Raw genomic sequence first — 27,086 nt, 5'->3', positions numbered from 1 at the left:
TTATTAAAAGGAAACAATTTTATTCACTTTGAATGCTTGTATATAAGAGGACAGGAGACATTAGCCCAGTGAGTCACATGAATAAACACAAGTGCATCATGAACGTACATTATTTGGCGATCGCTACAGTAATAACATTTCCAGGAACACGCAGAGAAAACAGTCTCTCACAGCAGGTCCAGACTTAGGAGTGAGAGCATACGTTACAGTCCCCTTAGAAGCAGAATACAACAACAACAACAAAAAAAGAAAATCAATTCAAATGACAAATGTGATATTTGGAATGCAAACTTTGTATAAATATATCATCATTGGTTTTCAACATTGGTTGGCTAAGAGGAGAACATAATGTAGTTTATGGAGAGTCACAGTCTTCACAGTCATGTGTGGACAGAACTGCGGTGGAACAGGGACAGGGTTTGTGGCTACTGACGGTCGTCATTAAAGCTTCAGCAAAAAGCAAAATCAAGCATGCATCTTAGTACAAACCTACATTAGCAGCACACTCTATTTCCTCAACAATTAGACCCAGTACATTTAGTAGAACAAACAAAAAGAAATGAAATCAAGAGAGATAACCAGACAAAAAGAAAGGCCAGACACAGAGAAGCAAACTGTGTGATCTCCACCTCTATAATACAAACTACAATGGCTGCACAAACAGTGCTGTCCCATATCCTCAGAGTAAGCTTTCTGTTTTGTTTTTATTTTTGGTTCTCTGGTTGTTTCATATATGAGGTCACAAATGTTCTAATAAGTTAGCTAAAACAGTATTCTCATAGCTGGCTCCATCATCTAAAAAGATTTCCATTCCTTAAAAACAGTAATATTTTTTAAAGTATAAAGTTTTTTTTTTTTCCATCCTTTGTATGCACCAATGGTAAGACTACTTTATCTTTGGATTTTCCATTAAAGCAATACTGTAAGTTATTATTGTTTCATAATAGCATCATTGTTATTGTTAGTCATGGCAAGTGCAGAAATGTTAAGAAATAAAATGCAGTGTACTGAAGGAGAAATAAAAAAACTACTGCCTTAAGTGAAATTACAGCATTGAAGGCAAAAGAAGAGGAAAAAAATAATAAGTGCACAATCGAAATGTTCTGTTTAAAAGACAACAAAAATAGAAAATATCTTAGATGTCATCAATCTAATTCATACACAGATAGGGTCTTTCAACTTGGCTCAGTGCAGGAGAGGAAGTTGGTTGTACAGTGACAATTTTCAACAGCATTAGAGGGTAAATGCTATGTTTTAACATGAGCATGGCTAAACAGCCTCAAGTGTCTTTGACTGGGACAATACAAAAGTTAAATATACAAGTCATTTGTTTTAAACCTACCATACAATTAAGTCATTTGAATTCAACAATCTACGCAACACCAAAATGTTCATACATTTATCTATCATTAACACAGAATGTTTTTTTGTCATTTTTCAGAAAGAAAAAAAAAACCTAAATTATATTTTTCCACAATTTACAACGGTCTGCAATACGCTTTGTGTCTGGACAAATACATGTCCTTGAAAAAAAAGTGAACATCTACTAGCTTAGTTTCAGGACTTTGAATACAAATCAGAATTGTACGTTTTCATTCATTACACATTTCTTTTGGGCTTAATATATTTTCTATTGGTATGTCTTGTAACAGAACAAAATTGAGAGCTGTTGACCTGAGAGAAGACAACATCAAAAAACATTACATCACTTCATTAAGCCAATAATATAATATTTTAACACTTGACAGGGCAAAAAAATAGTGTGGGTGTTTTATGGGTGTCTGTTAAAACGTACACGTTATAAACAGACTTTTGGTTAGTTAAGTAATCATGAAACCATCTTAGGTTCTTCACCAGTCTTTAGCTGTGCACCCTTTAGTTTTCAAACAGTTTACATATACTCAAGTTTTCATTAAAAACCAGCATATTGAAATGGAAAAAACATTCTACTGACACTTGTTTTTGGTTACAAGCACTGGTAATGCAAGTTGGATCCTACTGGATTCAGTCCTTTTAAAACAGTCTGCCAAACTAGCTCTGGGTCATATCTTTTCCCCAGTATAATCTACAGTGGAGACGTTTTGTTTTACTTTCCTCTTGTTTTTTTTTTTTTATCTCATGGAGTCCATTCTGAGGCTTCAAAGCCATAAAAACGAGTGTTATGAAAAGCATCAAACCTCTTGCTCCAATATATTATGTCGAGTCTTGTCCCTCCTCTGACTCGTTGCTGTCGCAACGCCCATCCACAGAGTCTATTGGTTTTATGTGACATGTCTTTGCAAGGCTTGTCAGGCTTGAGGTAACATTTGAAGGCGAAAGAACATGATGTGAGTGAGAAGCCTGTGAGCTTTGGGAAGCCTCAGGTAAAGCTGAAGTCAGGGGTGAGCTTTGGAGACGTCTACTGTTCTGGTCAGAACTGGCTGGGGTAGGGATGGAGGTTTCAGAAGGAGTCCCTAAAGAAGACTGGGCAGTTGAAGAGGATCTCTGTTCACTGGATGGGTTTGACTGAGAGGTAGATGAGGGACTGACGTGAGGTAATTGAGGAGAAGCATGCTCTTTGGCATTCAGTCTCTCTGCCACTCTTTGTCTATGCTGAGGGAACTCAAGATGTTTGATGAGCTCTGCATTCCCAGTGAGAGACACCTCACAGGCGAGACAGTCATAAAGATGACCATCCTTGCCTTCTGTTCTACACTCTGTTTTGGAAACAATACTGTGGCTTAGAAGAAAGTTGTTATCCACGTCTGGCTGCTTAGTGTTGACAGAGTTTATGAAGGGGGAATCTGTGCCATTGAGTGTGCCTTGCTTCTTGTCACGTTTGGATGAAATGATGTCCTCTGCATGGAGGCGAGCAGAGATTTGGCTAGGTTTTGGTTTCTCTGGTAGCTTCACTAAATGTTTCTGTTGCAGCTGCAGTCTTTGTTGCATCAGTGCACCCTGCAGATTTTGTTGATATTGCTGGAGAATGGAGCCTGGGGACAGCCCCATTAGAGCCTGTGGCAAGACTGGACCATATGGGAACATGCTTTCCATGCCAAACATGGGCTGCAGGAGGCCTCCAGGCATAGGTGTGGGAATATGGGGAGAAAAAAGTGGAGGGAAGCCAGGCATCAGACAGGGCAGGAGGGGACTAGGGAGCAGAGCAGCTTGGTCAGTTTTCATTGCTGCATGAAGAACTTGTAGCTGAGTTGGGTCCATGGCATATTCCCTTCCAGTATTTGGAGTAGATACTGTTGGTCTGGAAGAGTCTGACTTTTCTTTACTGTTGCAAGAAGAATTTGCATGAGTAGCATTTCCCAGTGGAGAACTGTCAAGTTTGTTTGTGGGAATCCTGTTACTCCCAGTGTCATTTTCTTTGGGTAACTGAAGTTCTTGTTCCGTGGTCTTTGGGGTCAAGACAGAGTTGGTTGTGCTAACTACATCTTTGTCATCCATAGCTGATATGGCAGAAGAGGACATCACGTTTGGCTTGCGGGTCAGCTCATTTACAGGAGGGTCACTGGCACCTTCTACGATAATGAATTAAGAAAAAAAAGCATTGATTACAAAAAAGCAGAATTTTAAGTAAATTAATTTAAAAAAAAGTGTAGATTAGACATACCTGTTTTTATGGAAGAAACGCCCTCAGTCATTGTGCTGTTACCACCTCGTATGCTTGTAGTGGTCTGCGTCTGTAGACTTGAATAAACTGAAGACTGGCTCAGACAATGAAGGGCAGTTTGGTTGAGGCCCACTGAGCTCAGTATAGCTTGTGGTTGGACAAGTCCCAGAACATCACTTGTTTTTTTTGGATGATCCACCTCTTGTTGAGCCATCAGCTGGCGAGCAGATACTGAACCCAAATATTCCTTGTCCCTCTCCATCTGGCCACCCAGAGCCTCCTTAACTTTAGCAAGATGTTGCTGGGAGAAGACATGATCACGAATAGACAAGCAGCCAGTGTATTTAACCGAGCAAAGAGTGCATTCAGTCTTAGGTCTATCAATAGAAGTACTCTCTGTACCAAACTGCTTTGCAAGGCTAAGCTTGGCCTTTTTCTCCTTGGCACGAGCATTCTGAAACCACACCTGAACCACCCTCTTGGCAAGACCAATGTCATTGCCCAAGGCTTCACACTCGAGCATTGTCGGGGTTTTGTAGTCACTAAAGCAGGCTTTGAGCACTTTCACCTGCAGATTGCTCATTTGAGTGCGGTAGCGTTTTTGGCTGTGTCTGTCATTATCAAAGCCCTGACTGTTGGAGCTACCAGGGCATGGTGAAGCTGGATCGGCCAGGCTGGAATTTTCACTGTAATCTAAGACTAAATCATTATCAAAATCTTTAGCATTAAAGCTGATTGCAGGGCTAACCAAACCAGAAGACATCTTTTCATCACTTTCAGAAGAAGCCTCTCTTTCAGTGCTGGGAGACATGTGATCGATACTGCCATGTTTACCCTCTAGAGAATCATTTCCTTCATCAGTTGTATGGTCATGGTTCGTGTTTGTGTTAGCTTCACAGTTATTCAGCTTGCTCTGTTCAAAAGTCTGATAAACTGACATGGAAGGCATCTCAAAATCTTCCATACCCTCACCTTTTATAGGTTTTGGGCTCAGACGCTGCTGATGTGAAGACAGGTCCATGCTTTTGCATGCTGGAGAATCTGCATCATCAGTGGAGCTCAAAAACTGAGAATAATTGGCTAAATCAAAGAGATCAGGTTTAATTTGAGAACCTTCCTGATCTTGAGTCATACTAGACACTGCCATACTATACCCTGCATTCCTTGCTTCATGCCAGTGACGTGAACGTATGTGAGCAGCAAGAGCAGTCTGTGCTTTAAAGAGAGCTCGACAGAATGGGCAACGGCGATGGATTTGAGATGGTCCCAATGCCCGAAACTGGCCTTTCCTCTCACGAGCTCGGGTGTTCTGGAACCAGACTTGAACCACTCTTTTCTTAAGACCGACCTCGCTGGAGATATGGTCAAGCATCTTGCGTGTTGGATTGGAGTCCAAAAGGTATTTCTGATATAAAACCTCTAGCTGCTCTGGTGTTATGGTGGTCCTCATACGTTTGTCTCGCTGGGGTTCCTCCCCGTTATTTTCCCAATCATTTTCCATAGAACTGGTTCCTGCTTTCTCTTCAAGTTTCCTCTTCAGAGAGTTTATTGTTGAATCGGGAATGGTTGTTACTGCAGGTGGATTTGCCACTATCTGAGAAATTGTTCCTGAAAGTAGATGCCTTGCAAGTAGGGGATTAGCAGGATCAAACAGCATAAGAGGCATGTCTACAGGACGGTCGAGGAACTGTGGGCTGGGAAAGTAACTTTGGGTAAGGAAGTGCATTTGCTGGTGCTCTTGCCAATGTTCAAAAGAGGGGAAGCTCAATTTACACTGGATACAGTGGTAAGGGCTCATATCCTGGGCTGGTTTCTGTTGCAGTTGTTGCTCAGATGAAGGAATCTCTGAAGGACTAAAAATGTTTTGGGAGCTCTGTGAGGGAGCTGGGTTTGTTTCAGATGTGCAGGAAACCTGTTGTTGTTTAGGAGGTGAGTGAGAGTGAATCTCTGTGCTTACATTTTGGTTCTCCTCACAGGGAGGCTTTGGCTGCTGCATACTGTTCTCCAATTCCTCTAACTCAGTGTTGATACTAACAGCCCGTTTAGGGTCAGAGGATGCTTCATTTGCTTGTTCAAGCTCTCTAGTGAGACTTGTGTGCATATGCTCAGAATCAGTGGACTTCACAATAGTACTAGACACAGAAGAACTGGAGGGGCTTGAGCAAGAAGTTGCTTGTGTAAAACAAGAGGGTCCAGATATTGGACTATGACACTCAGTCTTAGAATCCATTAAAGTGTCATTCTGATCATTCAGCATTTCCTCCTCTTCATCTTTGTAACACTGCTTTTTCTGGTGATTAATGAGATCAAAAATGCGTTGAAAGACTATGTTGCATTTCTTACACTGGAAATTGTTGTTGGAAGTACGAAAGTAGCGGTCATTAGATAGGTCTCTGCGTTCACTATCCTTCACTCCCTCTCCTTGGTTCTCATAGTTCTTCCGAGCTTTTTGTCTGGCATTTTGAAACCATACCACAATCACACGGGTAGAAAGATTAAGGAGGTTGGACAGTTGCTCAAACTCGTCATCTTTGGGGTATGCATTGGCGTCAAAAAAATCCTGCAATAATCTTAGCTGATAGTCAGTAAACCTGGTTCTTGAGGACCTCTTACCCCCATAAAACTCTTGTCTTGGTGGCTCAGGAGAGGGTGGTCTAGAATCCACCTTTACATCTTCCAGTGTTGTGATGGGAGGGTTACTAAAGTTATATGGAGAATCCTTGTTGCGCTGGCGTTCTTTGAATAGAGTGTTCCGAAACCAATGCTTTATGACTTTATGTGGCAAACCAGATTTGTTGGCCATCTCGTGGATTTGGTCTTCATTTGGAGAATTGTTTATATCAAAATACTGACGCAGGATTCTAAGCTGATCATCCGTGATCCTGGTTCGAGGTCTTTTATTTTGCTGCTGCATCATGGGTGGAGTTAACTGTTGTTGATAAAGCTGTGTCAAATCAGGACTCAAACTGGCCTCCACTTGGGGCAGATGGACAGGGCCCTGAGGAGTTAAAGCTTGCAAAGTTATGGGGGGCATTAGGAGTGGGGGGAAGAGTGGCAGTTCCATGGGTAAGGGAATCTGAGATAATGGAGCTTGAGGAATGGAGACAGTAGCAGGAGTAGCACTGAGTGTAGAGACCGGTACAATTGGTTGCACTGGTTGTTGCTGTTGTGGCTGCTGCACTGAAAGGTTGGGAATCACAGGAGGTGTAGGAGAAGGGGATGAAACAGGAGAAGTCTCTGGAGTTGCAGGTCTCAGTGGAAAGAGTTTGTCATATTGCTCCCTGTAGTCTTTGGCAAATTTTTCCAATGACTTGATAGGGAATATGGAATGATGAATCTGCTCTTTATGGCTCTTCAGAATCAGTGCATTTGAAAAAAGCTTCCCGCAAGACTCACACTCTAGCTTCTCCATGCCTTCTGTATGATCCACCTCTTTGGTGTCAGACACATCCCCACCATTTGGTATTGCCTCAGTAAGATTTTTCTGATATCGCTGCTTACTTTCATTGAATTGCATGACTAACTCAAAACCAATGTTTTCAAGCAAAGCCTTTGAAGCATTCCCTGGGGCATCATGGGCTATTCTGGGTGGAAGAAACTCATCAAAACCCTCCCCACTGGTTGACATCTCTTTGTTTACATCTTCATTTTCTTGTATTTTGGGATGATGTGTTTTTTCTTTGATACCCACATTATCGATTTCTTTTGATCCTTCATTATCGTTCTGTTCATCTGCATCCTTTACACACTGTGGATCACTGGTCAGTTTTTGTTCATTAATTTCAGGATGAATTACCAGATCTTCATTTTGTTTTTGTTTAGAACAATATTTCGAGCCATCTTTTTTGGAAGACTCAGCAGTATCCTCATTTACAGTAGGTTTTAATGTGCTTAAGTTTAGACCAGAGCCTTTAAGGTTCACCTCTGGATTCATACGGAACTCTCCTCCTGGAATAAGAAAAGGAAGAAGCAATTGCTGTTGCTGCTGCACTGGAAGAAGAGCCTCTGTTGCCATAGGAAAAGGATGTAAAAGTGCAGGATTAAATAAATGGGACTGAAGAAGAGCAGCCTTCTTTTGGAGCTCATGCTGGAGATGGGCTTGAGCCTGGGCTAACTGCTGCTGCTGCTGTTGTTGTAATGGTTGTTGTTGTAATGACACCTGTTGTTGCTTGGCAGCTGAATCAATCATGTTTACCAACTTCTTCCTCATGTCAGATGTTGAAGGATGGCTGGTGTCTGGGTTTGCAGGTGTGCCATTGAGTTCAGTGTTTTGTTGGTGGCTTAGACCAGCATTGTTCATGGAAGTAGCAGGCTTCATGGTTGCAGGGGTGCTGGACAATGCCTTGCCTGGGGGAGGGCCAAAAGATTCAGAACTAGGCGCAGATGAATCAAGCTTGGATGCACGAGCTTTTGTCTGGTGCAAGACAGAACGCATATGAATCTCTAAGGTTGAACTTTGACTATATGCTACATTGCAAATACTACATTTAAATGGCTTGTGGTCTGCATTGTTGACAGGCTCTTGCAAGCCAGTTGACGTGTCCTGCAGAGACCGTTTAAGTTTGTGTAAGTGTGACACTGAGTTGTAGTGAACCAAGAGAATATTCTTCTGGGTGAAAGATTCCTTGCAAACAGTACATTTGAAAGGCCTCGATGGATCCAGAAATTTCTCCATTGTAATATTCGGGCCCTTTCTAAGTGGAAAAACAGGCTGCTTGGGGTCACATTCAGCAATATCTTTAACCAAACTTGAATCATTGTCTGTAGGACTTAGTTTTTTCTCCAAATCACATTCTTCATCATCTTTCATCTCAGTTTCTTCTGGTGATCCCTCCTCTTCACCAAATGTTTGGTCTCCGGAGATCAGGGTGTCACCATTCATCATTAAACCACCGTAAAGCTGCTGTATTTGGATTTCACTTAGCTCCAGGTGGCTTGTCTCAAGGTGTTTCCGAAGGGCCTGCATTGTACGAAAACTGCGTTGACAGAGGCAGCATATGGTGGCAGCTCTTATAGCATGGTACTGGGAATGCAGTTGCAACTTTTCAGGGGTTTTGAATGCTAGGCTGCACTGATTACACCGGTACTTGTAAATGTGGCGATCAGATATTGCCGTTTGAGATTTCTGGCTATGAAGCTGGTTGAAGTGTGTTTGGAGTGCACTTGAGGATGTAAAGACTTTGTTACAGCCCTTCTGCCAACAAGGAAAAGCGGCATTGTTCTCCTTTGTTGATTCTGCATCCTCTGATGGTTGTTTATAGATTTTTGCTGCCTCTAAGTGAGGTGTGGTACCTCTCTCAGGTTCAGCATCGGTTGAAATTTCTAAAAAATAAACAGAAAAAGGACTGCTCTGAATATACAATCAAGCAAAATTAATTAAAACAAAATCTTAATTTAATAATCAAATATTGATAAATCACCTTTGGACTAATTTTTGAGTCAGATCGTAACTGTCAACCTTATTTAAAATGATAACAAATAAAGAACCATGCTCAACCTAGATTTAAAAAAAAAAAAGTAATATTTATACTAACCATCCAGTCTCTTTGTTTCATTAGCATTTATTAGCTGTGTATCAGAGTTGTGCACTGGTAAGAACATCTTCTCTGGCAGCACGTCTGAAGCAATCACCTGATCACAAGGGAAAAAAGAAATCATAATAGGTTTGATAAATCCATTTTGTGGATTAATTAATCCACAAAATCTCATTATTAAGTCATTTGATTGTTATCTCTGAAAATGATTGGTCATTATGCCGTGTTCCTGCTACGTGTGCATTAACGATGCATCGTGCAAGAGAATAGACCCTTAACTTCAGAAAGCAAAATGGAATCGCAGTCATGAACCAACACTTAAAGCAGTTCAAAGGTTAAGTATGAATGGAAACCCTCTTTGGTCCATGACAACACAATTAGCTAACTTTGGATGTAAAAAAGCCACTTTATTTATCTTCCTCTCCTTCTCTCCTCCTGTACCCACTCAAATTTAAAATGTGTAAATCAATGCAACTTTAAGGGGGGAGAGGGAGGGAGAGCAACCAAACAAAATGGCTGCTATTTCCATCACAAAGCACACCATTTCAGGAAAGTGCTGTATTAAAGGGACACAAAGCAGCACACAAGTCCTCTTCAAGGTCACATTTAATTTAGAACATAATTACTAGGCATGGTTCATAACGAAAATCACCTAGCACTGGCTCAGAACTAATGAAGCACAATTATTTTCATTACTGTATTTCAGTTCAGCAGGGAAAGGGGAGAGGAACGGCAAGTGTCGAAGAGAGAAATCAAGAGAGATGGCAGAGCAGAGGGCAAGGAAGACCAAGAAAGATAGGAGAGGGAAGAACACATGAAATGGGAAAAAAAAAAAAAAAAAAAAAAAAAAAGACAGAAAAGCCTTTTTACGCAAGAAAAAGCACTCAGCGCAAGCTGACTGAATTGGCAAAAAATGTCCAACCTTTCAGAAACAGTGAGGCATGTCTGCTTCGGGTTCAAACAAGCTCTGGGTGCATTAGTATCAATTTATATTCTGCAGATAAAAAAAGCTAATTTTAATATTCATTGGATCTGAGGCAGCTACCTCTCCCCTCCCCCCACTCAATGTCATTACTTGTCTCCGTTCGCTCGTGCTGGAGTCACCGAGGGTTTAAACACCCCTCCGTATACACACATGCACACTGTGCTAAACATTTTCTTGCATAAATACAATTTTTACACCATATATAAAAAGTGGTCCACTGGTTTTTTTAATATCAATATCTAGAAAGCAGCATGGCTGATGGCTAATATAATAAGTAACAATAGCGACTAAGATGCAGGCAACGCAAAATTGCAGAAATTATTCAAGCACTTTGCAATATTTACCCATTTTTTAACTTCTCAAAATTGCCAAATAGCAGCTGATAGTAGAAATAAAAATCCTTTTAAAAGATTAAAAATCCATTCTGTTTTAACATCAGTAAATATTGCCTATAGGATAAAAATAAAAAACAAATTCAAAACATATTGTCTTTAAAAGATTCTCAATACCCCAAGCAATTTATCTTGTTTTAAGGGAGTTTAGACGTTTTTACTAGCTGTGAGAATTGTGGCTGGAATGGACATGTGTTGTTCATAAAATCCCTGGTTGCTTTAATTCTTTATATAGCACTAAAATATTGAATCTACATGATACATCCATACTGTCCTTTTCCCCCCTCACCGTGTTGATGAGCTTCTGAGTGCAGTCTGCAGTGACACTGTGCAGCTGTGTGAGGTGGGTACGCAAGAGGGCAATACTGTGCAATGTGTCTTGGCACAGTGGGCAGCAGAGAGCAGGCTGAACTGCATGCTGGTTCATCACATGACTCCTTAGACGCTCAATATCAGTATGACGGAACCGACAGAATGGACACTGCCGCATCTAAATGAGAAACAAACAGAAATTCTTACAGAGGAACAATGATTGCAGTATCCTGTCCCTTTAAATAATATTAGGCTTTGTTTCTATTCTTATTTTTTGCACAATGGTATAGTTATGGTATAATAAGCAATTAAATTATTAGTAATTTAATTAAATTAGTATTAAATTACCATATTATTATTCCATAACCCTAACTACTCATTTATACTATTATGCTAGTCGTACAGAAAACTAATGTTGTTTATCTTATTTAACAATGATCTGAACAGTGATCTGATAGCACTTTAAAGAACTTGTAAAATAAACAAGGCTTTACCAGGTTACATTTTATTAAAAAATAAATAAATAAATAATGAGCGCAGAGTGTATTGCAGCGGACCTCTTCCTGTATTCGTGGCCGTTTGCAGAGAGAGAGATCAACTGACTCGTCAGATCCAGATGAGGGACGCTTAGGACTGGAAGAAGACTCATTTTGCTCCACCTCCGTTTGAATGAATCCTTCTAAGAGCAAAAAGAATCAAACAGAGAAAATTTTAAGTTTATCGATAATATTAAACAACATTATTATTTAACACCACTAAGCTTATTGTAAAACAGTGGTTCCCAGTTGGTATCATGGACAGCAGGGAAAACAACAATGCACAATGCAAATAACACAATTGGTGATATGGTAATATTAATATTAATTAATAGGTGTGGGGTCACCACAGCATCTAATGTAAAATCTGGGTCCTGAAGCAAAACCAGCTGGAACAACAAAAACAAAACAAACATCATTTTGGTAAAGACCTGTTTTTTCTGCTGCCATGTCTCCATGTTTACTTCTGTCTTCTTGGTTAGCCGTAAACTCAGTGGGAGAGTCCATCCCATTCTGATCTCCTTGAAGAGCTGAAGAGAAGAAAATATGTATATATTCAGAGAGTAAATCATAATGGACAAATTCTTACGTACACACTCAAGGTTGTTTCTTTCCTGTATGCTTTGCTATTTGAATTATCAGGCCTACTATTTGATTTTCAAGGCAACTGATCATTGCAGAAAATATCTTGCGAGCATGAGCCACTGAAAAACAAGGTTGAATGCAGGAACACATTCTAACCTATAGGGGTCAGTCTACACTAGCTCGGTGAGACCCAGCCAACCTGCTCAAACACATTAACAGACAGACCGACGCAATACAGTAGCTAGTAATCTACAAATTCTCTTTCACACAAAATAAGTTAAATATATCGATCTTCTACAGTAAAAATACAAAGAAAGATATGAGAGAAGAAAACCAGGAGGAGGATGAGTTAAAGTCAGCGGCGTCAGCAGAGCTTCATTTGACCTGTGGGGATTTGAAAAGTCACAGGAGGAAGATAATACATCAGAGGTCAGGAGGGTCACACACAAAGAGTCCATTTCAAAGCACAAATTGGCGAACAATGCTGCCATGACAGCCTTTAAAAATTATCCTAATACAATAGGTCTTCTCATTGTGCTCAGTTTGAGTCTGTTGTGCTAGTTCTTGCTAAAAGAAGCAGTTTATAAAGCACTCCCTGAAAACTGAAATGACTGTGCATAGCCAAAACATGTGGGATGGCATTTACTGACAATATTTTGACAACAGTCTTCAGGTTTTATCTTCCCGATGAACTCTAACATCAAAAAGAGCGAGCATGCACGCATTAAGATGGAAATTCAAAAAGGGCAATGATGCTCTGTTGTTCTTTTGCAGCGTCTAAAAGCTTCGGCTGAGCTCTGTAGGTACAAAACACACAGCCTCGGGACACACTAAACCAGATACCCCATTCAACGCCCTCCCTCCCTCTCCTCATCCTCTTCTCTCTTGCTTTCTGCCTTTCTGCTTTCTTAGCAGAGTAATTGTTCTGCTACGTGGGGGGAAGGGAAAAGAAGAACAGAGTTGATTTGGGTGGGTTTTGGGCAGGGGGTGGTTGGGGTATGGGGGGGGGGGGGGGCAAGTGGAAACAACAAAAAAAAAAAAAAAAAAATGCATGAGGGTTGTCATAACAGGCCAATCAAAGGCAGGCCGAGGTATCTTCTGGTAATTCTTTGAGAAGGTGATTATGACAGAGGGTGAGAGAGAGAGCGAGAAAGGCCATCTGAACACCAATTATCCTGACAGACACGCTATTGATTTCCTATCAAACCAACACACCCATAAACACAGAACACATAACCTGAAACTGTCAAATCCGCTCTAGTTACGACCGCCCCATTGAGCCCTCTCGCTCAGTCATTCTCTCAGAGTCACACACACCGCGCCGAACCTGACCAAAAAAAAAAAAAAAAGAGAAGAGTCTATTGTTGAGCATCTCTCACAGGGAAAATCACAACAAAAAAAGCTTAGGGATGGAAATTAAAAATAAATCAAATGAACAATGGCAACTAAATGTATTGGACAGAAGGAAACCTTTAATTAGTGAAAATTCGGTAACACTTTATTTTATGGTCTTTAACTAGTTGCTTATTAGCATGCATATTACTAGTATATTGGCTATTTGTTAGTACTTATTAAGCACATATTAATGCCTTATTCTACATGACTTTATTCTACATTCTTAATCCTAACCTATACCCAAACTTAACAACTACCTTGCTAACTATTAATAAGCAGTAAATTAGGAGTTTATTGAGGGAAAAGTCGTAGTTAATAGTTTATATGTGTTCCCTTTGCTAAAATGTTACCGAAAATTCAATAATGTGTTGCATGATATGTTCAAATTGTGACAAAATGGCAAATTATCCATTTAATGCGAAACCTGTTAATTAACTCATACGTTTCAATTCTACAAATTTATAATGCAAAAATAAGCTAATTTTAACCAAATGCATATGTGTGTTTTAGACAAACACATTTTTACTTGCAAACATCATGCAACTTAATTATCAAAGGCACAAATATTTTAATTTTCAAGTTGCATTGTAAATGCACTTCAAAAATCAAAGGGGACATGTGCATTCACTTAGAATGTTCATGACGCTTCTTGGACAAAACAGATGGCCGTGGCTCAGCGTGGTGAGGTCATTTTGGCCAGTAATGAAGTGATCAGATGCACCCACACATGCTAACACACTCCAGGCGCACACTCAACACACACTTCATCAGCACTTCCTACCCGTCTCGGGGATCAATATACAAATGCTCAGCAGCATTGATCCAGTATTGATTATAAATTAGGCAATGCCCTGGTGTTCCTAAAGAGATCAATAACCAGCCATTCAGCTGCGGCGCTCCAGCAGGTCGGAAGCAGCGCTGATCCGATGTTCCTACAGGTTCAAATTCACACTGAAACAGCTACTCACTCTCACTCGCTGACTTTAGCATTGATTGTACGCGACACACTGACTACTAACCTTTTCTTGTACGCTGCGTGTAGGGCTGTCAAACGATTAATCACGATTAATCGCATACAAAATAAAAGTTTGAGTTTGCCTAATATATGTGGGTGTACTGTGTGTAATTATTATGTATATATAAATACAAACATATCCATGTATATATTTGAGAAATATTTACAAGTATATGTATTTATTTATATTTTTAGATAATTTATATTATATATAAATACATTTTTTGTAAATAACATATTTCTCTTAAATATATACATTAATTTGTGTGTATTTATATATACATGTTAATTACACACATTACTCACACATATATTATACAAACTCAAATCACGATTAATCGCTTGAGCTGCGTGTTCGCCATTTCTCCTCATCGGGAATATAATGCTACTATACGGTATTTCAGTATTCTTTCTTTTTTCTTTTTTAAATGTACCGTGTTTAGCAATGTATATTTTTCTTTTCTTTCTTTTTTTGCCGATTAATTTGAGATTTAAAAACATTAGTAAACAAATCTAATCAAAGTTGAGAAAAAGAACATTCAAATAGAAACATTTTCTTAATACAAAAAGAAACAATGAATATTTAGAAACACCTGTCAGCCTTTAGGAATCTCTATCAGACTTTTTTCTCCGTCTTTCCTTTAAAATGTTAATTTGAGAATGTTAATTAACTCATGCCTCGTTAGTGGGTTGCGCCTTTATTGGCTGCTTTGACTGGCTAACCCTCTAGTTTAGCCTCTTTCTGGCCAGTGAAGATGTTACAAATGTGATTATTGGCAAGTCAATTAACAAAATCAATTCCTACCATTCTGTACAAAAAGCACACACTCTCTTTCTTTTTCTCTCTCGCTCTCACACACAAATGCATATGCAAATATACACATACAAACAGGCTGGGTGCCAAGGTCGGGCTATTGTTCAACTCATTAGCTGAGCTTATTTTGTGTTAGAACTAAATGCTAATTGTATCCACCACCCGGTTTTCTCAATTACCCCAGTGTAAATATCTGCCCTCTTTCTTTTTCCTATTCTTTCTGTTTTTCGGCATGTCTGTCAGCCCCTCCCCCTCTGTTGTTCTGTTGTGTGTTTTAGAGCCTTGAGCATCATGAGCACAACACACAAGGGACAGTTAGTCTTTTGATTTGGGTTTTAAGGAATTCTCCCTGACTTTCTCCCCAACATTAATCTAGCATCAAAAGCGGTTGTTCTGCTTATGAGTGTGTTGGATTTTGCTTATTTTCCCCCCTGAAATTTGACTGGTTTGCAAACACAATTTTTGGTGCTAACTCTGTAAATTGTAAATGACTTTGGATATGGAGAACAAAGCGATCGTGCATGTGTGTCTCATACCATTTTCTTGAGCAGGGCTTTTTCGGATTGTAAAGATGGCACCAAGCTCCTCCTCATCCTGCAGACCCTTCTGGATTCGCTGTAGTCTGAGCAGCCCCTCCCCTCTCTGGTGGCTCAATGAATGGGAGTGCTGCACTAAAGAAAGGCTGTTCTGAGTGGAGAAATCACACAGCACACAGTGCAGCCAGACATCTTCAGACTCCACTCCATCCAGCTGCTGCAAATACTGAGAGAAAGTGAAGATAAACATTATTCATATATAATGTGTGAGAGTGAATGGAAAGGAAGAATATAAGTAAAGAAGTTAAAAGAAGTTATCACTTAATAAAACACTCTTCTACTTCATCCAGCTCACATTTCAACACCAGCATACTTAAGGTACTTTAGCGGAAGCCATATATTGACCATACAGTCATAAATGATCAATATGTGGCTTCCTCTAATGTGAACAGCACAATATAGATCAATGCAGGATCAATACAACCCTGTAAAACACCTATGTAGATGTTACTTAACATGCTTTGCTCAAATAAACGCTAAATCTTCCCCACTGTCTGCGGTATGGTGAAAGCTAAGCAGACAGATTCAAAGCAAATGAATCCAGTGAAACATTACATGCACACAGTCAGACACAAAAACACATGCACACAACCACAGTGAGAAACACCAGTCCACTTGTTTTACAGAACTCTAAACTGATTAGAGATGTGCTGAGTTAATGGACCACATTAGGAGGAGGGAAAAAATAACATCCAATCTATCTCAATTACCAGAGAGGCCTTACAGGTTTTGGGAATAATGGCGTCACTGAGGGCGCCTTGGGCTTTTGTGGATTTTACTGACAAGAATACCATGCCTCAGACTTTTTGTACATAGAGTTTCTGGTTTTGAATTGTGAGATTTACCTTGTATAGTCTCAGGCTGGTCTCGTGTCTGGAGTTCATGGTGTGTAGCTTCAGTTTCTCCAAGCTGCTGGCCTCGTAGTCACATGCATTGCACCTGAGCTGCACTTGGCTTCCTGCAGCGACACACCTGAGACGCCACTCTTCTTCCTCCTCTTCGATGTTTACATGTTGACTACTGGCCTCCCGTAGGTGTGCAGCTAGCTGGTAGCGCTGTACGTGTTTGTCTGTCTGGCAGTGCAGTTGGAAGTTTGCTCGCAAAGGTGTGGCATAATGGCAAAGCCGACAATGATGGGTGTCTCCGGTTGTGCTCCTCCAATAGGAATTGGGTAATGAACGCTGCATGGTCAGGTGTTGACTAAGCTCTTCTAGAGTGTCACAGGAAAAATGGCCACATAGAATGCATTCAAAGAGTTTCTGTGAAGAGGTTTCATTGCAGGACAGAGGAGCGATGGCATCGGACAGTTTGGTCTGAGGTTGGCAGTGGCGGTAAAGCTCTGTGGCATTGTGCTTACGCTGACGTTGCATGTGTGCCAGGTTCTGCTGCAGTAGAAGCACGTTGTGCGTGTGCTTTTCACTGGTCATGTGGATTCGGAGGTTCCGTGCCACGTTGGTTTCGTAGTCGCAGACTTCACACCGCCACGATGCACGTCCCCGAAGCTTAGATGGAGAGGGGGAGTTGGCTTGGGTGGGGTGAGTGAGAGTAGGATGCGAATGGGTTAAAGGATTGGGCTGGGCTGCTGGGCTGTGTGCATGTGACTGCGTCTGCAGGCTCTGCATGTTGTTAAGGTGTTTGTCCGATTGCATGTGGATGCTCAAGTTGCCCTTGGTAGTGGTGGAATATTGGCAGACCTGGCAGCGGAACGGCTTGTATCCGCAAGAATATGTCTCACCTCTTGCTAAGCGTGGATGGCTCTGACCACTGCTGCAGTATGGACACTGTTCAGACTCCGACTCTGGATGCTTCTCCTTCATATGGGCTTCAAGAGTTTGCTGGTACTTGTAGTGCCAGTTGCATTTTGGACACTTCAATGTCTTGCAGGAGTTTCTGGAGTGTACTATAGAGGCCTGAATGCCATAACTGAAAGATGATCCTTGGACATCATCCCCAGCTGCAACAAAGCATCCGTCACTAGCCATCAACAGCCTTTTTCTAGAGGCCGTGTCCAAGTGCCCTTCTTCAAGAATAGGCTGACTAGTCTGGGTTAAGGTAGGACTCAGTGTAGGGGATGGGGAATGGCTATGATTATTGGGCAGGTCAGAATGAGTGACAGCATGTCTGTCATCTTCAGACAACCTAGTGGTTGGTTCCATTGCTATGGCACTACCATTCTCTAACTGTTCATTTGGTTCGGTTGCTGTGGCACTCTCTTGGTTGGCAAGTTGTTCTGTAGTAGTGACAGTGGACGGGTTTACCACAACAAGGGAAGCAGGTGCAGGGTCGTGGCAGTTAAAGCTTGTTCCACACTCTGACTCAGAGTCTGTAAGGGTTTTGGTGTTGTTCATAAAGCTGGTTGCTATTGTTACAGAGTTTGGAGGTTTTGAAATGCTTTGGTTTGACAGAGCAGCTTCAGTAATGTGCTCTTGTCCGCTACTGCTGCTAATACCATGAGCACCGTCATCTACAGTGCTGCCTACCTCTAAATACAATCTCCTCTCTCCCCCCTCACTACTTTCTCCATCCTTCCATATGTTATCCTCCTTGCCTCTTTGTGTGCCCTCTCTTCCCAGGGTTGAAGGGTCTTTGGCAGGGCTTGGTATTGAGGTAGCAGGGGAGGTTCTGGGTGGAGAGGGCAGGAGAGGGAGTCCTGGCTTAGAGATCAGAGGCTCTTCATTCTCTTTCCGTCTTGCCGTGTCCTCTGTGCTGTTCCCAGAGGTCGGAGATGCCAGGTTAAGTGGTACCACAGACTCACAATTCCTTTTTGGTTCTAGGAAAGAGAGGAATGGGTGGTTGCCTGGGCCGGCAGGCTGTAAAATGGCAGAGGTTTGTTTAAATGAGAGCAGATGTTGTTCTTCGTCGCTGAAGGTGATGTTGTGTTGCTGAGAAGCATGAGCCCTAAACAAGTGTGAACGGCCAAAAGACAGCCGACACAGAAAGCACATCAGGATGGGTTTGGTTAGACCAGACCATGTCACCCCTTTCTCTGATGATCCTGCCACGTCAGGGGCACTATCTTTGGATTGGCGGGTCACCAGAGCTAGACTATCACTGTCGTCAAGGTTATGCATTTGGAAGACACGAAAAATCTGTGGAGTGGAGCTTTGAGACGAGGAAATGTAACAGGTTCTAATGACGGAGGAAGGGGCACCTAACGAGGAGGAGGGTACACCACTCGTGAGTTTACTCTTTGTCACATAGGCAGACCCATCAGGCTGGTACAAGATCTCTCCGATAGGTCTCTCCACATCATCACCTTCTTCTTCATCTGCCTTCTCCCTCTCCGCTGCATCTTTTAACATCTCTCTAGTTGAACATTCATTAACCTGTTTTTCCCTAACTCTTTCTTCAAATCTCCCTGCAAGTCCCTCCTCCTCGGCCCGCCCCACTAGTCCACCCTGCTTGGACAGAGTTGCTGTGCTCCGATGAATGGCTTGATCTCTGGCCAGTAGGAGTGGATTGGGGGCCAGTGGTCTGCAGAGCCCAGGAGGCTGTTGTGTGTGGGGGCCAGAGGCTCCATTGTTGGAGACAGAGTCACAACACTCCATCCTCTGAGCTACTAAGCACATTCATCCCACCCTGGCCTAGAAAAAGAATGAAAGAGAGAGAAAAGTTAAATTACCCAAACTTTACACCTACATTACGATTTTCTAAATCACTTTGCATAATTAAATCACTAAATCACTATACATAATTACAGCAACAGATGAAGTATCTTAAACTTGAGCAGCATAACAAACTTTAATGTCAGTATTCAGAGAGAAGCAACCCTGGAATGATGAAGAAAAGTAGAGAAAGTCTCAACTGTGATCAATAGCTCTTTGCCAAGCTGTATTAAAGACAGCTGAATATTACATGAGAGACAATTCCTGGAATCACCAAGATCTGCTCAATTAAATGTCTCTGTCTGTCTTTGACTCCCCCATCCCCCTCCATCTTGAATTAAATTTCCCTTTAGGCAACTGAGCAGAACATAGGGCCGTGTCTACGGGGGATTGCCCCGTGACAGTGCCTCTGGAATAAGTTCCCTATTGACTCTAGTCCCAGGTTTCTCCAGAGACACGGCCCCCACAGGCCTTGATCAGTAAAGCAGCTGAAGTGAATTAAATTGAATTATATTAAAGCAGCCTATCACAACAGGGTTCAGCTTATATTAGGCATCTATAATAATTGCAATTTGCATTAATGCTAAGTAGAAACAGGTTCACATTTGGATAGGCATTTTAATTGTACCAGCAGCACAAACATATACATTTTACACATGCAAACATATGATGTAGCAACTTAAGCCTGCCTTGTGGTTACACCGTGGGCTATAGTTAAATAATTAAAATGTGCTTGTAGTTATTACTGGATTTATCTACAGTTAAATCATCTAAATAGTGTATAAACGTCAAGCATTTGCACAGAAGGTGTCTGAGGAGAGTAGCCTACAGAGTTTGTGGATTGTAGTTGGGGGCTAATTGCTCTGTTTCTAGGTTGAAGAGTGCAGATTCTTGAACTGAGATTCAAGCTGTTATATTGAGCTCTCTCTGATCCTCTCTACTGGAGGGGGCTAAAGTGCTAATGGGAAAATCAATAGCATGAATGCTAAGCATCTTACTGGAAGCAAGAGCAGGATGCTAGCACACCAAGCTAAAGGATGTGTTCACTGATTTAAGCTCAAACTGGACCTAAAACAACAGACTTAAAGGGCCAAATGTTTCAAAAAATATAATAAACAGCTCTTATACATAAGAGTCAACTCATTAAAATGAACACAAATGCTTATAGAGTTCTGGAGATACATATTCATAAACAAACTGCCATGCTGGCACAAACTAGACTTCCTGTACAGATCAATGAATATCCAGTCTTTTTTTTTTTTTTGCTCCATGTGTGTGTGTGTGTGTGTGCGTGTGTGTGTGTGGTGTAATTAGTGATGTATCTCATTAGCTGCTAGGTTAATTACCCATCTCTCTGGGATACCTGATAGGGGGCACACAGCTGGAATCAAGACACATCTTAAACCAATTACTTTCTGTAAGCGTGTGTGGATTAAGACCAAGATGTCGGCTGAGAATTAGACAAAACAGCACTAAAACTAATATTAACCCTGACACTAACAGTACCAGCAATAACCCTTAAAAACAACAACAACAACAACATTTACAGGGAAACTGTTTTCACTGCACAAAACTGAAATCAGGAAACCTTTGTTTCTAGTGACTAAATCATTATCTAACATAAAATTAACCCACATGTTGTGGGCAATCCCTGTAATCTCCCATTTATGGCACTCAAGAAGCAACTCAAGAAGCAACATTTTTTGAAGAGTTTCTACAACAACATTACAGTAAGGCAGGGAAATACTCCTAATCTATCCTCTCTAGTTTATAAAAAAATGACAAATAAGAAACAAGTTCCTTAATAACCACTGAACTAATCTTGCTCTTAATGAAAGCTGTAACATCCTATTCTAGTGCATTATTCTGTTAATTTTGTCTACTTCAATGTTTACTGATTGCGAGAAAGGTTGCAAACTTCATATAAATTAAATAGAAAATAAAACAGCTGATTTAATATTTAGTTTGACCATCCTGAGACTGACTAGCAACATTTTCTGACAGCTGAAAGGAAGTGCTTAACCTGACAAAAAAGAATTGTGTGGGAAGCCCCGTTTTGTTAGAGAGAGTGATTTCACATTCACAGCAGATTGCTGATTCAGGGGCTCAGCTTCCTGTTTTAATGCTAATCTAATATTGTATCAGTATCTTAGCAAACATTCTATTGCACAGATATGACTGTACAACACACCTAATCCTTACGAAACATGTTTTAAAATGTCTACAACATGACATAGCAGCACATGGCTATACTACAGAGCACCAGAGACATCTTAAAAACATTTAAAATGATCAAGTGTGTGCACAATCTTACTTTGTGCCAGTGTTTTTATCCTTTTAAGCACTTGCAACATGCATGAATGCATGAGCACACAAAAACGAAAAGTGTTACAAGGGTTGAACTGAAAAATAACAGTATCAAATCAAACCAAACTTAAACCAGCTAACCCCACACCCTTCTCTCTCGCAGTCACGCAAACACAGACACATTTTCTCCCACTGTATTTAGACAGCTGTCCTCTCTGCTGTGCGCTTGTCTTTGATCTTTGATTTAATGCCCCATTTCCATTAGAGACACTAGCCCATTCAGGAGCAAAACTTCAAAAGAAAGAGAGAGAACGATAGAGAGAAAAAAAGAAAGAGTGGACGAAGGAGAGGGCACGAGTGGTGGGGAAAATTTATGACTTATAATTTAGAAAACTGAGGCCTTAATTGTTTCTAGTTTAGTCAGCCAGCACAGAACAAAATATGTAAGCAGGAAGTAAAATGCTGATGCACTTCCTGTATGACATGCAAAAAGGAAGTGGCAGACAAAAATGCAGGGTCAAAGTTCAAAAGGTAATGCTAATGTTATGGCAGGGCCATGACAGTGTTGTGACAGCTGCCTTCTTAAAAATTAGCCTTATATTATAGTTCTGGGAAAAAATACATTTGCTTACGTTAAGTTTCCAATGGGCAGAGATGTAGGACAATGTTTGGCAAATGCACAGTGATGCATTCTGTCAGTATGCTTACAGTAAGTCACACACGCTTCAGTTTCTAGTGTGAAAGTCTGAGCGTGATGTAAACGTATTGATCTAAACTGCAGCAAGATCCGGCGGGATTATGAAATCAATGCCACACTGAAAGAGTTCTTATTCATTTGACTTGATCTTATGCCTCTGACAACGCATGGGAAACGCTGCTCTTCCAGAGTCAAATTGCGGCACTTGTTACACACATATCAAATGGAAAGTGGCACTGTGTACTAAAGCTTTTATCTGTAAGGATTATTTATGTAAATATTCTGCATTCATTACCCGAGTATATGCACTGTGAAATGAGAAAGGAAAAGAAAACATTTGTGCAAGATTAACTCCTTTTAACAGCTAGATCATAATCCAAAATCCATAATCCTGCAGAGCTGAACAACATGCAAAACAAAAGTGGAATTGACTAGCTAGAAAAAAATTATAAATGTTACTGCTATGTTGTTTTTAATCATTGGTATTAAAATGATTAATGCAACCTCTCACAAACTGACAAGAGATTACATTCTGTTGGAGAATAATTACTGTTGAAAATGGGTAGTTGACAAATAACATTATTTTATCCATCAGGAATTGATTGAATTGTGAAAATGGGCCAACTGGTTAGAAATCCAATAGCTCATACATTAAGTAAATAGGGACAAATTTGACGCCATGTTGAGACCCATATATATGTGACCAAAACTAGTCATAAGTCGCACGGGTATATTTGTAGCAATAGCCAACTACACATAGTATGGGTCAAAATGATTGATTTTTCTTTTATGCCAAAAATCATTAGGATATTAAGTAAAGATCATGTTCCATGAAGATGTTTTGTACATTTCATACCGTAAATATATCAAAAATGTATTTTTTAAGTGGATATGCATTCCTAAGGACTTCATTTGGACAACTTTAAAAGGTGATTTTCCTCAATATTTAGATTTTTTTTGCACCTTCAGATTCCAGATTTTCAAATAGTTGTATCTCAGCCAAATATTGTCCTATCATAACAAACCATACATCAATGGAAAGCTTATGCTTATTTATTAAGCTTTTAGATGATGTATAAATCTAAATTTAAAAAAATTGACCTTCATGACTGATTTTGTGGTCCAGGGTCACATATACATACATATTATATATATATATATATATATATATATATATATATATATATACACATATACACACACACACACATATATATATATATATATACACACACATATATATATATACACACACACACACACATATATATATATATATATATATATATATATATATATATATATATATATATATATATATATATAGTAAATTCTGTTTATACTTAACTTTTAAAATCTCAACATGATGTCAAAATTTACCTTTAATGCATGAGCTACTGGATTTCTATCTATATAGGATGAATAAAATAATGTTATTTGTAATATTATTTGTCATATATACACACACACATTATATATATATATATATATATATATATATATATATATATATATATATATATATATATATATATACACACACACACACACACTCTTATATATAGGTACATACATACATGTAAATATATAAAAATGTATATATACACACACACACACACACACATATACACATATATATATATATATATATATATATATATATATATATATATATATATATATATATATATATATATATATATATATATAGCATGTGTGTGTACTAACCAAATATTAATAATGGAAATACAAACTGTAAAACATGACATCATAATATTTAAGAGTACATATGTAAATATTTAAATATGTAAAGAGACTAAATTGTCATGCAGAGCTTTCCCTTTTTCTTTCAATAAATACCATAAATCTAGGAAAAATGGTAATAATATACAGAACCCCTACTGAAATACATTTCAGCATTATTTGAAAACACTGCAAAATCTCTGTCTCTCACTACAGGCGCCGTCTGTCTCAATTTCTAGTCCATTTCCAAGAAAATGTGCTCAACAATCCCACTGACCTTTGCATGACTGTGGTTTATGCACCTTTTATAAACTATACCTTCATTCTATATAATCAACAGCCACGGCAAACAGCACACATCTTTTTCTGCCTGGACTAAGGCAGACAGTGTAATACAGTTCAATATTTGCAGTGAATTCTGGTGAGAGTTGACAGTAACACGGAGGTGAGGCAGAATCACTGATCACCCTCGTTTCTCCTGTGCACGCGCGCACACACACACACACACACACACACACACACACACACACACACACACACACACACACAAGGTCTGTTTAAGGCGTGGATGGAGAGCAGAATTTGAACTGACAGGCTGGGCCCCCATGCATTGTTCTCTGGCTGAGTGTGTGTGTGTGCGCTGTGTGTGCGCAAGTGTGTGTGTGTGTTCGAGAGGCCTTAGTGACTGATCTGCCGATGTGCCTCACTTCTCCACAACCCCAGCTATTATTATGATAAACAGAAAAAGTCAAACCCTGAAGGCAGTGTGTGCACACAGACTCACAAACGGACACACACAATTCATTATTCAGATGTTGCAACACCTTATTTACAAACACAGCAACAACTACACAATCTTCGCCGTATCCTGCAAGGTTGAAGACTTCACTAACACATTTAATAAACAAAAAGTCCTACAAGCACACCATAAAATAGGACTGTTGTATTTTTTTAATATTTTTATTATATACGAATAATAAGAAATAACATTTACCCCATATATATTTAGATATTTTACAATGCATCCACTAAATTTTGCTAATGCATTAAAAGAAATAAATGCTTCAATGAAACCGGGAAAAATTTCCTTTAAACACTCTCATTGGCTCAGCACTATCTGTTTGACACCGCTACCCTGCAGAGTCCACTTTTCTCTTCCCTTGCTGTGCCCTTTCATCCCATCTTCTTCCTTTCACCCTGTTCCCTAACTCTGTGAACTCTGACCTGTGAGCCAATCCTCTTTCGCCCCACACCATCTCCTGTGTGTGTGTGTGTGTTTGTGTGTGTGTGTTTTTGTGCATTTTCAAAAGAAAGAGTCTCTGCTCGTTTCATTTGTACCTGCTCCTCAAGCAAAGGCAGTATTTATTTTCTCGCAGTAGAACTGGTTATTCCAGTGAAAGCACTCTATTTAAGGCCAAACACTGACATTTTTACCTAGAAATATAAAATTGTATATATTGTATTTCGAAAGTTGAACATTCTTACATTGAGCTAAATGAATAATTTGAAAAAAAAAAATTCTTCTAAATCCATCCATGCTTTTTATAAGCCCAGCTGCTCAAAAACAACCAACTGAACTATTGAGTAAAAAAAAAACTATTGTATAATGTATAAAAAAAGAAACTATTTGTCACAGTGTGACAGATTCACAAAAGGACAGGAAAAAACAATACCCAAACACACGGTCAGTCGGTCACACACAAGCGCATCCACACATGTTTATCTAGCTATCTAAATGAGGACATACTATAGATTTGTATTGCTTTTATAAATATATTGATTAAAATTTCAACACGTGCGCTAATAAAAAAAACCTTATTTATGAATTATTTATCATTGATAACATCTGATATCATTTTCTCTAAACAAGTAGGTTTGTAAACACATACATTCTATGAAAATGATTAGTTCTTTTGTGCTTCGTAGAATGTAACAAAATATACTCTCTTCCTTTTATGACTTATCATATTTACCTAACTTCTGGGGACAACACACCTACCCACCCACACACACACACACACACACATACACACACACACAGTTGAAGGAAAACAGGCTTGACCAAGCATGCCCAGAACATCAGGGCCAGCATAATTCTTCTTCTTATACCATCTATACTTCATTTAAGACGGAAAAACAAAAACTTACACCTTTGCGACCGCTTATCTTTTTAAAAAAGAAAAAAGAAAAGAAAAAAAAAGGCTCAATTGTGTCGCGACGCGGACGACGCACAGGCTTCGGCTCCTTCGTATCCTATCATTACACGGACGGATCTGGACCCGTAGCGCGTGTCAATACTGATACATTCGCTGAAAATGAGCCTGATGTGTCACACACAACAGCACTCGTCTAAGCAAAAGCATACACAGAAAGGACGTTTCTTTCCGCTTTTCGGGCTTTTTCTTTCGCAACTAACAAGAGGGCGACAACTCTTGGAGAAAACAGGTAGGAGAACACCAGAAGAGCTTTTCTAACTTCAAACCGAACTCGAGAAAGACACTGACATCAAAGAAAGTGAATACCACATTCGCTACAATGTCATATATATGTAATGACAGCTTCTAGGAAAGCTCAATAACAAAACAAGAGATTCAAAATAATCATACATTATGTAGTTCATTAGTGTTACGGTTTATACTTTTGTAAATACGCTGCGTAAATAAAATGCGTAACGAATCAGCTGAGCAAAGAATCAACCTTAACGGCGTAGAACAGTCATTTGATACAAACTTACATTTGGACGCGTCGCTTTGTATTCCGGTAAACACGTTTATAGATCCCATTCGCACAGATGCATGCGTTCACACATCATGCTGCTGAAGTTAAACGAGGTATTTGACTGTTCCTTAAAGCATTTAAAAGGTTTGTTTTTGGTTGTACTGCAGACGACAGACGCGCCCTGGCTTCGGTTCGAGGAAGGAGGAGAGAGTGAAAAAAAATCAGTCCGGTCTTTATTCCTGCTAATTACT

General features: G+C 39.8%; 1 protein-coding gene across 1 annotated transcript; it reads right to left on the bottom strand.

Moving 5' to 3' along the window:
* zfhx3a (zinc finger homeobox 3a) lies at positions 1 to 27,086 on the bottom strand. Its single transcript, XM_048168060.1, has 9 exons — positions 26,852 to 27,086; positions 16,611 to 19,349; positions 15,706 to 15,931; positions 11,792 to 11,890; positions 11,382 to 11,503; positions 10,802 to 11,002; positions 9,136 to 9,232; positions 3,602 to 8,923; positions 1 to 3,509 (listed from the first exon to the last, which is right to left on the bottom strand). Exons 2-9 carry the CDS (start codon positions 19,332 to 19,334, stop codon positions 2,194 to 2,196), a joined length of 10,107 nt encoding a protein of 3,368 aa, XP_048024017.1. The 5' UTR covers positions 19,335 to 19,349; positions 26,852 to 27,086; the 3' UTR covers positions 1 to 2,193.

Source organism: Megalobrama amblycephala, linkage group LG19, assembly GCF_018812025.1.
Source record: "Megalobrama amblycephala isolate DHTTF-2021 linkage group LG19, ASM1881202v1, whole genome shotgun sequence".
Taxonomy (NCBI): domain Eukaryota; kingdom Metazoa; phylum Chordata; class Actinopteri; order Cypriniformes; family Xenocyprididae; genus Megalobrama; species Megalobrama amblycephala.
This window is presented reverse-complemented; position numbering and strand designations above follow the sequence as displayed.